At 53.4% G+C, this 15,527-nt stretch overlaps 1 protein-coding gene across 1 annotated transcript in view; it reads left to right on the top strand.

Moving 5' to 3' along the window:
• The window catches only part of LOC144488354 (solute carrier family 25 member 44-like), an 84,623-nt gene extending 69,102 nt beyond the window's left edge, over positions 1 to 15,521 (top strand). Inside the window, exons 3-4 of the mRNA XM_078206403.1 lie at positions 10,624 to 10,751; positions 14,887 to 15,521. Of these exons, the coding sequence (XP_078062529.1) occupies positions 10,624 to 10,751; positions 14,887 to 15,078 (320 nt within the window). The 3' untranslated portion in view covers positions 15,079 to 15,521. The remainder of the gene's footprint in view (positions 1 to 10,623; positions 10,752 to 14,886) is intronic.
• Positions 15,522 to 15,527: the final 6 nt, after the last annotated feature.

Raw genomic sequence — 15,527 nt, forward strand, 5'->3', positions numbered from 1 at the left:
GTCTGTCACTGTATAACACTGGGGGACAGTACTGGTGGGGACGGGTCTGTCACTGTATAACACTGGGGTACAGTAGTGGTGGGGACGGGTCTGTCACTATGTAACACTGGGGTACAGTACTGGTGGGGACGGGTCTGTCACTGTATAACACTGGGGTACAGTACTGGTGGGGACGGGTCTGTCACTGTATAACACTGGGGTACAGTACTGGTGGGGACGGGTCTGTCGCTGTGAAACACTGGGGTACAGTAATGGTGGGGACGGGTCTGTCACTGTATAACACTGGGGTATAGGGGGACGGGTCTCTCACTGTATAACACTGGGGTACAGTACTAGTGGGGACGGGTTTGTCGCTGTATAACACTGGGTTATAGTACTGGTGGGGACGGGTCTGTCACTGTATAACACTGGGGTACAGTACTGGTGGGGACGGGTCTGTCACTGTATAACACTGGGGTACAGTGCTGATGGGGGCTGGTCTGTCACTGTATAACACTGGGGTACAGTAGTGGTGGGGACGGGTCTGTCACTATGTAACACTGGGGTACAGTACTGGTGGGGACGGGTCTGTCACTGTATCACACTGGGGTACAGTACTGGTAGGGACGGGTCTGTCACTGTATAACACTGCGGTACCGTACTGATGGGGACGGGTCTGTCACTGTATAACACTGGGGTACAGTACTGGTGGGGACGGGTCTGTCACTGTATAACACTGGGGTACAGTACTGGTGGGGACGGTCTGTCACTGTATAACACTGGGGTACAGTACAGGTGGGGACGGGTCTGTCACTGTGAAACACTGGGGTACAGTACTGGTGGGGACGGGTCTGTCACTGTTTAACACGGGTACAGTACTGATGGGGACGGGTCTGTCTCTGTATAACACTGGAGTACGGTACTGATGGGGACGGGTCTGTCGCTGTATAACACTGGGGTACAGTACTGGTGGGGACGGGTCTGTCACTGTATAACACTGAGGTACAGTACTGGTGGGGACGGGTCTGTCACTGTGTAACACTGGGGTACTGTACTGGTGGGGACGGGTCTGTCACTGTATAACACTGGGGTACAGTACTGATGGGGACAGGTCTGTCCCTGTCTAACGCTGGGGTTCAGTGCTGGTGGGGACGGGTCTGTCACTGTCTAACACTGGGGTACAGTAATGGTTGGGAAGGGTCTGTCACTGGATAACACTGGGGTACAGTACTGGTGGGGACGGGTATGTCACTGTTTCACGCTGGGGTACAGTACTTGTGGGGACGGGTCTGTCACTGTATAACGCTGCGGTACAGTACTGGTGGGGACGGGTCTGTCACTGTATAACACTGGGGTACAGTACTGGTGGGGACAGGTCTGTCACTGTATAACACGGGGGTACAGTACTGGTGGGGACGGGTCTCTCACTGTCTAACACTGGGGTACAGTACTGATGGGGACGGGTCTGTCACTGTATAACACTGGGGTACAGTACTGGTGGGGACAGGTCTGTCACTGTATAACACGGGGGTACAGTACTGGTGGGGACGGGTCTCTCACTGTCTAACACTGGGGTACAGTAATGGTTGGGAAGGGTCTGTCACTGTCGAACACTGGGGTACAGTACTGGTGAGAACGGGGCTGTCGTTGTATAACACTGGGGTACAGTACTGGTGGGGACGGGTCTGTCTCTGTATAACACTGGGGTACAGTACTGTTGGGGACGGGTCTGTCACTGTATAACACTCGGGTACAGTGCTGATGGGGACGGGTCAGTCACTGTATAATACTGGGGTACAGTGCTGATGGGGACGGGTCTATCGCTGTGCACCACGGGTATTGTACTGGTGGTGATGGGTCTGTCGCTGTATTACAATGGGGTACAGTACTGGTGGGGACAGGTCTGTCACTGTATAACCCTGGGGTACAGTACTGGTGGGGACGGGTCTATCACTGTATAACACTGGGGTACAGTACTGGTGGGGACGGGTCTGTCACTGTATAACACTGGGGTACAGTGCTGATGGGGACGGGTCTGTCTCTGTATAACACTGGGGTACAGTACTGGTGGGGACAGGTCTGTCGCTGTGTAACACTGGGGTACAGTACTGGTGGGGATGGGTTTGTCGCTATATAACACTGGGGTACAGTACTGGTGGGGATGGGTCTGTCGCTGTATAACACTGGGGCACAGTACTGGTGGGGACGGGTCTGTCACTGTATAACCCTGGGGTACAGTACTGGTGGGGACGGGTCTGTCACTGTATAACACTGGGGTACAGTACTGGTGGGTACGGGTCTGTCACTGTATAACCCTGGGGTACAGTACTGGTGGGGACGGGTCTGTCACTGTATAACACTGGGGTACAGTACTGGTGGGGACGGGTCTGTCACTGTATAACACTGGGGTACAGGGGGACGGGTCTCTCACTGTATAACACTGGGGTACAGTGCTGATGGGGGCTGGTCTGTCACTGTATAACACTGGGGTACAGTACTGGTGGGGACAGGTCTGTCACTGTATAACACTGGGGTACAGTACTGGTGGGGACGGGCCTGTCACTGTATAACACTGGGGTACAGTACTGCTGGGGATGGGTCTGTCACTATGTAACACTGGGGTACAGTACTGGTGGGACGGTTCTGTCACTGTATAACACTGGGGTACAGTACTGGTGGGGACGGGTCTGTCAGTGTATAACACTGGAGTACAGCACTGGTGGGGACGGGTCTGTCACTGTATAACACTGGGGTACAGTACTGGTGGGTACGGGTCTGTCTCTGTATAACACTGGGGTACTGTGCTGGTGGGGACGGGTCTGTCACTGTATAACACTGGGGTACTGTGCTGGTGGGGACGGTTCTGTCACTGTATAACACTGGGGTACTGTGCTGGTTGGGTCGGGTCTGTCGCTGTGTTTGGACTGGGTTTAAACACAGTAAGACGTTTAACAACACCGGGTTAAAGTCCAACAGTTTTATTTGGTATGAAAAGCCACAAGCTTTCGGAGCCTTAAGCCACTTCTTCAGGTGAGCCGCCGACCTGAAGAAGGAGCTTCAGTCTCTAAAAACTTGTGGCTTTTCATACCAAAGAAACCTGTTGAACTTTAACCTGGTGTTGTTAAACTTCTTACTGTATAACACTGGCATACATTATTGGTGGGGACGCTTCTGACATTGGAAACACGGGTATAGTCCTGGTGGGGATGGGTTTGTCGCTGTATAACACTGGGGTACAGTACTGGTGGGGACGGGTCTGTCGCTGTATAACACTGGGGTACAGTACTAGTGGGGACGGGTCTGTCGCTGTATAACACTGGGGTACAGTACTAGTGGGGACGGGTCTGTCACTGTATAATACTGGGTTACAGTACTAGTGGGGACGGGTCTGTCGCTGTATAACACTGGGGTACAGTACTGGTGGGGACAGGTCTGTCGCTGTATAACACTGGGGTACAGAACTAGTGGGGACGGGTCTGTCACTGTATAACCCTGGGGTACAGTACTGGTGGGGACGGGTCTGTCACTGTATAACACTGGGGTACAGTACTGGTGGGGACGGGTCTGTCACTGTATAACACTGGGGTACAGGGGGACGGGTCTCTCACTGTATAACACTGGGGTACAGTGCTGATGGGGGCTGGTCTGTCACTGTATAACACTGGGGTACAGTACTGGTGGGGACAGGTCTGTCACTGTATAACACTGGGGTACAGTACTGGTGGGGACGGGCCTGTCACTGTATAACACTGGGGTACAGTACTGCTGGGGATGGGTCTGTCACTATGTAACACTGGGGTACAGTACTGGTGGGGACGGGTCTGTCAGTGTATAACACTGGAGTACAGCACTGGTGGGGACGGGTCTGTCACTGTATAACACTGCGGTACCGTACTGATGAGGATGGGTCTGTCACTGTATAACACTGGGGTACAGTACTGGTGGGGACGGGTCTGTCAGTGTATAACACTGGAGTACAGCACTGGTGGGGACGGGTCTGTCACTGTATAACACTGCGATACCGTACTGATGAGGATGGGTCTGTCACTGTATAACACTGGGGTACAGTACTGGTGGGTACGGGTCTGTCTCTGTATAACACTGGAGTACGGTACTGATGGGGACGGGTCTGTCGCTGTATAACACTGGGGTACAGTACTGCTGGAGATGGGTCTGTCGCTGTGTAACACTGGGGTACTGTGCTGATGGGGACGGGTCTGTCACTGTATAGCACTGGGGTACTGTGCTGGTGGGGACGGGTCTGTCGCTGTATAACATTGGGGTACTGTGCTGGTGGGGACAGGTCTGTCGCTGTATAACACTGGGGTACAGTACTGGTGGGGATGCGCCTGTCACTGTATAACTCTGGTGTACAGTACTGCTGGGGATGGGTCTGTCAGTGTATAACACTGGAGTACAGCACTGGTGGGGACGGGTCTGTCACTGTACAACACTGCGGTACCGTACTGATGGGGACGGGTCTGTCACTGTATAACACTGGGGTACAGTACTGGTGGGGACGGGTCTGTCACTGTATAACACTGGGGTACCGTACTGATGGGGACGGGTCTGTCACTGTATAACACTGGGGTACAGTACTGGTGGGGACAGGTCTGTCACTGTATAACACTGGGGTACAGTACTGGTGGGGAAGGTCTGTCACTGTATAACACTGGGGTACAGGACTGGTGGGGACAGGTCTGTCACTGTATAACACTGGGGTACAGGACTGGTGGGGACAGGTCTGTCGCTGTATAACACTGGAGCACAGTACTGGTGGGGACGGGTCTGTCACTGTAGAACACTGGGGTACAGTACTGGTGGGGACGGGTCTGTCACTGTATAACACTGGGGTACCGTACTGATGGGGACGGGTCTGTCACTGTATAACACTGGGGTACAGTACTGGTGGGGACGGGTCTGTCACTGTATAACACTGGGGTACAGTACTGGTGGGGACGAGTCTGTCACTGTATAACACTGGGGTACAGTCCTGGTGGGGACGGGTCTGTCACTGTATAACACTGGGGTACAATACTGGTGGGGACGAGTCTGTCGCTGTATAACACTGGGGTACAGTACTGGTGGGGACAGGTCTGTCGCTGTATAACACTGGAGTACAGTACTGGTGGGGACGGGTCTGTCACTGTATAACACTGGGGTACAGTACTGGTGGGGACGGGTCTGTCACTGTATAACACTGGGGTACAGTACTGGTGGGGACGGGTCTGTCACTGTATAACACTGGGGTACCGTACTGATGGGGACGGGTCTGTCACTGTATAACACTGGGGTACAGTACTGCTGGGGACGGGTCTGTCACTGTATAACACTGGGGTACAGTACTGGTGGGGACGGGTCTGTCACTGTATAACACTCGGGTACAGTACTGGTGGGGACAGGTCTGTCGCTGTATAACACTGGGGTACAGGACTGGTGGGGACAGGTCTGTCGCTGCATAACACTGGAGTACAGTACTGGTGGGGACGGGTCTGTCACTGTATAACACTGGGTTACAGTACTGGTGGGTACGGGTCTGTCTCTGTATAACACTGGGGTACAGTACTGGTGGGGACGGGTCTGTCGCTGTATCACACTGGAGTACGGTACTGATGGGGACGGGTCTGTTGCTGTATAACGCTGGGGTACAGTACTGGTGTGGACGGGTCTGTCACTGTATAACACTGGGGTACAGTACTGCTGGAGATGGGTCTCTCGCTGTGTAATACTGGGGTTCAGTACTGGTGGGGATGGGTCTGTCACTGTATAACACTGGGGTACAGTCCTGGTGGGGATGGGTTTGTCGCTGTATAACACTGGGGTACAGTACTGGTGGGGACGGGTCTGTCACTGTATAACACTGGGGTACAGTACTGGTGGGGACGGGTCTGTCACTGTATAACACTGGGGTACAGTACTGGTGGGGACGGGTCTGTCACTGTATAACACTGGGCTACAGTACTGGTGGAGATGGGTCTGTCGCTGTATAGCACTGGGGTACTGTGCTGGTGGGGACGGGTCTGTCGCTGTATAACACTGGGGTACTGTGCTGGTGGGGACGGGTCTGTCACTGTATAACACTGGGGTACTGTGCTGGTGGGGACGGGTCTGTCACTGTATAACACTGGGGTACTGTGCTGGTGGGGACGGTTCTGTCACTGTATCACACTGGGGTACTGTGCTGGTTGGGTCGGGTCTGTCGCTGTATAACACTGGGGTACAGTACTGGTGGGGACGGGTCTGTCGCTGTATAACACTGGGGTACAGTACTGTTGGGGACGGGTCTGTCACTGTATAACACTGGGGTACAGTACTGGTGGGGACGGGTCTGTCACTGTATAACACTGGGGTACTGTGCTGGTGGGGACGGGTCTGTCACTGTATAACACTGGGGTACTGTGCTGGTGGGGACGGTTCTGTCACTGTATAACACTGGGGTACTGTGCTGGTTGGGTCGGGTCTGTCGCTGTGTTTGGACTGGGTTTAAACACAGTAAGACGTTTAACAACACCGGGTTAAAGTCCAACAGTTTTATTTGGTATGAAAAGCCACAAGCTTTCGGAGCCTTAAGCCACTTCTTCAGGTGAGCCGCCGACCTGAAGAAGGAGCTTCAGTCTCTAAAAACTTGTGGCTTTTCATACCAAAGAAACCTGTTGAACTTTAACCTGGTGTTGTTAAACTTCTTACTGTATAACACTGGCATACATTATTGGTGGGGACGCTTCTGACATTGGAAACACGGGTATAGTCCTGGTGGGGATGGGTTTGTCGCTGTATAACACTGGGGTACAGTACTGGTGGGGACGGGTCTGTCACTGTATAACACTGGGGTACAGTACTAGTGGGGACGGGTCTGTCACTGTATAACACTGGGTTACAGTACTAGTGGGGACGGGTCTGTCGCTGTATAACACTGGGGTACAGTACTGGTGGGGACAGGTCTGTCGCTGTATAACACTGGGGTACAGAACTAGTGGGGACGGGTCTGTCACTATGTAACACTGGGGTACAGTACTGGTGGGACGGGTCTGTCACTGTATAACACTGGGGTACAGAACTAGTGGGGACGGGTCTGTCACTATGTAACACTGGGGTACAGTACTGTTGGGGACGGGTCTGTCAGTGTATAACACTGGAGTACAGTACTGGTGGGGACGGGTCTGTCACTGTATAACACTGGGGTACAGTACTGGTGGGGACGGGTCTGTCACTGTATAACACTGCGGTACCGTACTGATGGGGACGGGTCTGTCACTGTATAACACCGGGGTACAGTACTGGTGGGTACGAGTCTGTCTCTGTATAACACTGGGGTGCAGTCCTGGTGGGAACGGGTCTGTCACTGCTTAACACTGGGGTGCAGTACTGGTGGGGACGGGTCTGTCACTGTTTAACACTGGGGTACAGTACTGCTGGAGATGGGTCTGTCGCTGTGTAACACTGGGGTACTGTGCTGGTGGGGACGGGTCTGTCACTGTATTGCACTGGGTACTGTGCTGATGGGGACGGGTCTGTCACTGTATAGCACTGGGGTACTGTGCTGGTGGGGACGGGTCTGTCGCTGTATAACATTGGGGTACAGTACTGGTGGAGACGGGTCTGTCACTGTTTAACACTGGGGTACAGTACTGGTGGGGACGGGTCTGTCACTGTTTAACACTGGGGTACAGTACTGCTGGAGATGGGTCTGTCGCTGCGTAACACTGGGGTACTGTGCTGGTGGGGATGGGTCTGCCACTGTATAACACTGGGGTACAGTACTGCTGGGGACGAGTCTGTCCCTGTATAACACTGGGGTACAGTACTGGTGGGGATGGGTTTGTCGCTGTATAACACTGGGGTACAGTACTGGTGGGGATGGGTCTGTCACTGTATAACACTGGGGTACAGTACTGGTGGGGATGGGTTTGTCGCTGTATAACACTGGCGTACAGTACTCGTGGGGTTGGGTTTGTCGCTGTATAACACTGGGGTACAGTACTGCTGGGGACGGGTCTGTCACTGTATAACACTGGGGTACAGTACTGGTGGGGACGGGTCTGTCATTGTGTAACACTGGGTGCAGTGCTGGTGAGGACGTGTCTGTCACTGTATAACACTGGGGTACGGTACTGGTGGGGACGGGTCTGTCACTGTATAACACTGGGGTACAGTACTGGTGGGGATGGGTCTGCCACTGTATAACTCTGGGGTACAGTACTGGTGGGGATGGGTCTGTCGCTGTATAACACTGGGGTACAGTACTGGTGGGGACGGGTCTGTCACTATAACACTGGGGTACAGTACTGGTGGGGACGGGTCTGTCACTGTATAACACTGGGGTACAGTACTGGTGGGGACGGGTCTGTCACTGTATAACACTGGGGTACAGTACTGGTGGGGATGGGTCTGTCACTGTCTCACACTGGGGTACAGTCCTGGTGGGGACGGGTCTGTCACTGTATAACACTGGGGTACAGTACTGGTGGGGACGGGTCTGTCACTATAACACTGGGGTACAGTACTGGTGGGGATGGGTCTGTCACTGTATAACACTGGGGTACAGTACTGGTGGGGACGGGTCTGTCACTGTATAACACTGGGGTACAGTACTGGTGGGGATGGGTCTGTCACTGTATAACACTGGGGTACAGTCCTGGTGGGGATGGGTCTGTCGCTGTATAACACTGGGGTACAGTACTGGTGGGGACGGGTCTGTCACTGTATAACACTGGGGTACAGTACTGGTGGGGACGGGTCTGTCACTATAACACTGGGGTACAGTACTGGTGGGGACGGGTCTGTCACTGTATAACACTGGGGTACAGTACTGGTGGGGACGGGTCTGTCACTGTATAACACGAGTACAGTACTGGCGGGGATGGGTCTGTCACTGTATAACACTGGGGTACAGGGGGATGGGTCTGTCGCTGTATAACATTGGAGTACAGTACTGGTAGGGACGGGTCTGTCACTGTATAACACTGGGGACAGTACTAGTGGGGACGGGTCTGTCGCTGTATAACACTGGGGTACAGTACTGGTGGGGATGGTTTTTTGGCTGTATGACACTGGGGTACAGTACTGGTGGGGATGGGTTTGTCGTTGTATAACACTGGGGTACAGTACTGGTGGGGATGGGTCTGCCACTGTATTACACTGGGGTACAGTACTGGTGGGGACGGGTCTGTCACTGTATCACACTGGGGTACAGTACTGGTGGGGACAGGTCTGTCGCTGTATAACACTGGGGTTCAGTACTGGTGGGGACGGGTCTGTCGCTGTCTAACACTGTGGTACAGTACTCGTGGGGTTGGGTTTGTCGCTGTATAACACTGGGGTACAGTACTGGTGGGGATGGGTTTGTCGCTGTATAACACTGGCATACAGTACTCGTGGGGTTGGGTTTGTCGCTGTATAACACTGGGGTACAGTACTGGTGGGGACGGGTCTGTCACTGTATAACACTGGGGTTCAGTACTGGTGGGGACGGGTCTGTCGCTGTCTAACACTGTGGTACAGTACTCGTGGGGTTGGGTTTGTCGCTGTATAACACTGGGGTACAGTACTGGTGGAGACAGGTCTGTCGCTGTGTAACACTGGGGTACAGTACTGGTGGGGACGAGTCAGTCACTGTATAACACTGGGGTGCAGTACTGGTGGGACGGGTCTGTCACTGTATAACACTGGGGTACAGTACTGGTGGCGATGGGTTTGTCGCTGTATCACACTGGGGTACAGTACTGGTGGGGACAGGTCTGTCGCTGTGTAACACTGGGACACAGTACGAGTGGGGACGGGTCTTTCGCTGTATAACATTGGGGTGCAGTACTGGTGGGGACGGGTCTGTCACTGTATAACACTGGGGTACAGTACTGGTGGGGACGGGTCTGTCACTGTATAACACTGGGGTGCAGTACTGGTGGGGACGGGTCTGTCACTGTATAACACGAGTCCAGTACTGGTGGGGATGGGTCTGTCACTGTATGACACTGGGGTACAGGGGGATGGGTCTGTCACTGTAAAACACTGGGGTACAGTACTGGTAGGGATGGGTTTGTCGCTGTATAACACTGGAGTACAGTGCTGGTAGGGACGGGTCTGTCACTGTATAACACTTGGGTACAGTACTGCTGGGGACTGGTCTCTCACTGAATAACACTGGGGTACAGTACTGGTGGGGACGGGTCTGTCACTGTATCACACTGGGGTACAGTACTGGTGGGGATGGGTCTGCCACTGTATAACACTGGGGTACAGTACTGCTGGGGACGGGTCTGTCCCTGTATAACACTGGGGTACAGTACTGGTGGGGATGGGTTTGTCGCTGTATAACACTGGGGTACAGTACTGGTGGGGATGGGTCTGTCACTGTATAACACTGGGGTACAGTACTGGTGGGGATGGGTTTGTCGCTGTATAACACTGGGGTACAGTACTCGTGGGGTTGGGTTTGTCACTGTGTAACACTGGGGTGCAGTGGTGGGGACGGGTTTGTCGCTGTATAACACTGGGGTACAGGACTGGTGGGGACGGGTCTGGGGACAGTCCTGTTGGGGACAGGTCTGTCGCTGTCTATCACTGAGGTACAGGACTGGTGGGGACAGGTCTGTCGCTGTACAACACTGGGGTACAATACTGTATCTTTGCCTCTTGTTTTTACAGAACAAATTTCCTACGTAACCCCCAGTTTCTGTCCACACTTGTTGGTCCAGGCTGTCGCTGGTCCTCTCGCAGCTGCCACTTCATCCACTCTCACCAACCCGATGGATGTGATCCGTGCTCGACTGCAGGTACCTGGCAGTGCAGGGGTCCGCTGTGCGCTGGGTGGGAGTCTCTGTCTGTCGGTAGCGTCTCTGGGTTTGCAATCCAGTGTGCAGTGCTGCAGGGCACCCAGGTTCAAGTCATAGAAACATAGAAACATAGAAGCTCGGAGCAGGAGGAGGCCATTCGGCCCTTCGAGCTGCTCCACCATTCATCACCATCATGGCTGATCATCCAACTCAATAGCCTCATCCTGCTTTCTCCCCATAACCTTTGATCCCGTTCACCCCCAAGTGCTGTATCCAGCCGCCTCTTCAATACATTCAATGTTTCGGCATCAACTACTTCCTGCGGTAATGAATTCCACAGGCTCACCACTCTTTGGGTGAAGAAATGTCTCCTCACCTCCGTCCTAAATGGTCTACCCCGAATCCTCAGACTGTGACCCCCTGGTTCTGGACTCCCCCCACCATCGGGAACATCCTCCCTGCAGTCTCCCTCAGTCTCTATGAGATCCCCCTCATTTGTCTGAACTCCAGTGAAAACAATCCTAACCTCGTCAATCTCTCCTCATACATCAGTCCCGCCATCCCCGGAATCAGCCTGGTAAACCTTCGCTGCACTCCCTCGAGAGCAAGAACATCCTTCCTCAGAAAAGGAGACCCAAAACTGCACACAGTACTCTAGGTGTGGCCTCACCAAGGCCCTGTGTAATAGCAACAACACATCCCTGCTCCTGTACTCGAAACCTCTCACAATGAAGGCCAACATACCATTTGCCTTCTTTATCGCCTGCTGCACCTGCATGCTTACCTTCAGTGACTGGTGCACAAGGACACCCAGGTCCCGCTGCACACTCCCCTCTCCCAATTTACACCCATTCAGGTAGTAATCCGCCACCTTGTTTTTGCTTCCAAAGTGAATAACCTCACATTTATCCAAATTATACTGCATCTGCCATTGATTAGCCCACTCACCCAACCTGCCCAGATCATTCTGAAGGATCTCTGCCTCTTTGTCACAGTTCACCCTCCCACCCAACTTGGTATCATCTGCAAACTTTGAGATGTTACATTTTGTTCCCTCATCCAAATTATTAATATATATTGTGAATAGCTGGGGTCCCAGCACCGATCCCTGTGGCACTCCACTAGTTACTGCCTGCCAATTTGAAAAGCACCCATTAATTCCTACTCTTTGTTTCCTCTCTGCCAACCAGTTTTCGATCCATCTCAACATACTTCCTCCTGTCCCATGTGCGTTAATCTTGCACGATAATCTCTTGTGCGGGACTTTGTCAAATGCTTTCTGAAAGTCCAAATATATCACATCGACTGGCACCCCCTTGTCAACCCTACTAGTTACATCTTCGAAGAATTTAAATTAAATAAAATTTGGAATTGGAAGCTCGCCTCAGTATCGGAGTGTGATAACAGTGATGTTGAACAGAGAGACCTAGGGGTGCAGGTACTAGCTCCTTGAAAGTGGCATCACAGGGTGGTGAAGAAGGCTTTGGTCACACTTGCCTTCATTGGCCAGAGCATTGAGTACAGGAGTCATGTTCCAACTGTACAAGACATCGGTGCGGCCACATTCGGAGCACTGTGTACAATTCTGGTCGCCCTGTTGAAGGAATGATGTTATTAAACTGGAAAGGGGGCAAGACCATAAGACAGAGGAGCAGAATTAGGCCACTCGGCCCATCGAGTCTGCTCTGCCATTCAATCATGGCTGATATTTTTCTCATCCCCATTCTCCTGCCTTTTCCCCATAACCCCTGATCCCCTTATTAATCAAGAGCCTATCTCTGTCTCAAAGACACTCAATGACCCGGCTTCCACAGCCTTCTGCGGCAAAGAGTTCCACAGATTCGCCACTCTCCGGCTGAAGAAATTCCTCCTCATCTCTGTTTTAAAGGATCGTCCCTTTAGCCTGAGGTTGTGCCCTCTGGTTCTAGTTTTTCCTACGAGTGGAAACATCCTCTCCACGTCCACTCTATCCAGGCCTCGCAGTAGCCGGTAAGTTTCAATAAGATCCCCTCTCATCCTTCCAAACTCCAACGAGTACAGACCCAGCGTCCTCAACCGTTCCTCATACGACAAGCTCTTCATTCCAGGGATCATTCTTATGAACCTCCTCTGGACCCTTTCCAAGGCCAGCACATCCTTCCTTAGATACGGGGCCCAGAACTGCTCACAATACTCCAAATGGGGTCTGACCAGAGCCTTATACAGCCTCAGAAGTACATTCCTGCTCTTGTATTCTAGCCCTATCGACATGGATGCTAACATTGCATTTGCCTTCCTAACTGCCGACTGAACCTGCACGTTATCGTTAAGAGAATCTTGAAAAAGGACTCCCAAGTCCCTTTGTGTTTCTGATTTCCTAAGCATTTAGAATTAGTCTACGCCGCCATTCCTCCTTCCAAAGTGCGTAACCTCACACTTTTCCACATTGTATTCCATCTGCCACTTCTTTGCCCACTCTCCTAACCTGTCCGAGTCCTTCTGCAGCCCCCCTGCTTCCTCAATACTACCTGTCCCTCTACACGTCTTTGTATCATCTGCAAACTTAGCAACAGTGCCTTCAGTTCCTTCCTCCAATTTGGTAAAACAGGATGTTCCTGGGACTGCGGGAGGTTTGAATTGTAAGGAGAGGCTGGGACTTTTTTTCCCTGGAGGGTAGGAGGATGAGGGGGTGACCTTACAGAGCCGAATGGCCTCCTGTCGGGACTCTATTCTTCTACTCTCAATCACAGCGTCGATTACCCCACCCCTAATTTTGGCTTGTGAACGTAGCGCAGTCCCCATCACCAGCCTCCCATCCATTGACTCCGTCTACACTTCCCGCTGCCTCGGGAAAAGCAGCCGGCACAATCAAGGACCCCCCACGCACCCCGGACATTCTCTCTTCCACCGTCGGGGAAAAAGTTAGAAAAGTCTGAGGACGTGTTGTGGAGATGTAACGCACGGGAACAGGCACTTCGGGACAACTCCATAGAGGTTTTTAAATTCACGAGGCACATCAGGTGAATAAAGAACAAGGAACAGTACAGCACAGGAACAGGCCCTTCGGCCCTCCAAGCCTGTGCTGATCACGTTGTCCTATCTAGACCAACCCCCTGTATCCCTCTATTCCCCGCCTGTTCATGTTTCTATCCAGATAAGATATGTGGCTAATGTATCTGCCTCAACCACCTCACTTGGCAGCGCATTCCAGGCCCCCACCACCCTCTGTGTAAAAAACTTCCCCCGCACATCTCCACTGAGCCTCTCCCCCCTTACCTTGAACTTGTGCCCCCTTGTAATTGTCATTTCCGCCCTGGGAAAAAGCCTCCAACTGTTCACCCTATCCACACCCCTCATAACTTTATAACCTTCTATCTGGTTGCCCCCTCAGCCTCCGTCTTTCCAGGGGGAACAATCCCAGTTTATTCAATCTCTCCTCAGAGCTGATACCCTCCAGACCAGGCAACATCCTGGTAAACCTTTTCTGTAACTCCCTCCAAAGCCTCCACATCCTTCTGGTAGTGTGGTGACCAGAATTGGACACAGTATTCCAAATGTGGCCACGGTCTTTTTCCACCAGGGTGGGGGTGGGGAGTCCAAAACTAGAGGGCAGAGGTTGAAGGTGAGAGGGGAACGGGGACCTGAGGGACAACTTTTTCACACAGAGGGTGGTGCGTGTGTGGAATGAACTGCCAGAGGGGGGGGTGGAGGCGGCTACAACGACAACATTTAAAAGGATAGGTACATGGATGGGAAAGGTTTAGAACGATACGGGCCAAACACAGACAAGTGGGACTAGTTCAATTTAGCACGGCCAATCCCCCTAACCTGCACATCTTTCAGACTGTGGGAGGAAACCGGAGCACCCGGAGGAAACCCACGCAGACACGGGGAGAATGTGCAGACTCCACACAGACAGTGACCCGAGCCGGGAATCGAACCTGGGTCCCTGGCGCTCTGAGGCAGCAGTGCTAACCACTGTGCCACCGTGAGTGAAGGGGAGGTTGGTTGATGTGGATGGGATGGATTGCTGCCTAGTGGGTGTGAGAGGTGGGGGTTGCGTGGGTGTGTGTGTGTGTGGGGGGGTGGTGGTGGGGGGGGTGATGGTGGGGGAGGTCTCCCGCTTTTCTAAGCCAGCCGCTCTGTCCCGTTTCAGGTGAAGGGCTGCCATTCGATGAAACAGACCTTCCGGCAGCTGATGCATGAGGAAGGAGCCTGGGGCCTAAGCAAGGGCCTGTCAGCCCGAGTCCTCTCCTCCACCCCTTCCGCCTTGTGCATCGTGGTGGGCTACGAGACCCTAAAGAAGCTCAGCCTGAGGCCGGAGCTGGTGGATTCGCGACATTGGTAACCGGTAACCCCGCGGAGGGGGTGAGAGGAGGGAGGCGGAGGGGGGAGGGGGGAGGGGTGGCTTGTGTGAGTGCCGCCCTCTCCCTCCCCATCCTACCCCCTCTCCCGCCTGCCACCCCCTCCCGATTTCACCCGGCCTGCCCTGGGCTGGCGTGCGGCCCACACCCCGGCCCCCCCCCTCCGCCCCCCCCCCCCCCCTCGCCTGCTGGCTCGGCGAGCGGGGCCCAGTGACGGCAGGCCGACTGGGAACCGTACGGCGATCCGGAGCATGTGTCGGAGGCAGGAATCCACTGTCTCTCTCTGTCTCTCTCTGTCTCTCTGTCTCTCTCTCTCTCTCTGTCTCTCTCTCTCTCTCTGTCTCTCTCTCTCTCTGTCTCTCTCTCTCTCTCTCTCTCTCTCTCTCTGTCTCTCTGTCTCTCTCTGTCTCTCTCTCTCTCTCTCTCTCTATCT

Source organism: Mustelus asterias, unplaced genomic scaffold, assembly GCF_964213995.1.
Source record: "Mustelus asterias unplaced genomic scaffold, sMusAst1.hap1.1 HAP1_SCAFFOLD_1488, whole genome shotgun sequence".
Taxonomy (NCBI): domain Eukaryota; kingdom Metazoa; phylum Chordata; class Chondrichthyes; order Carcharhiniformes; family Triakidae; genus Mustelus; species Mustelus asterias.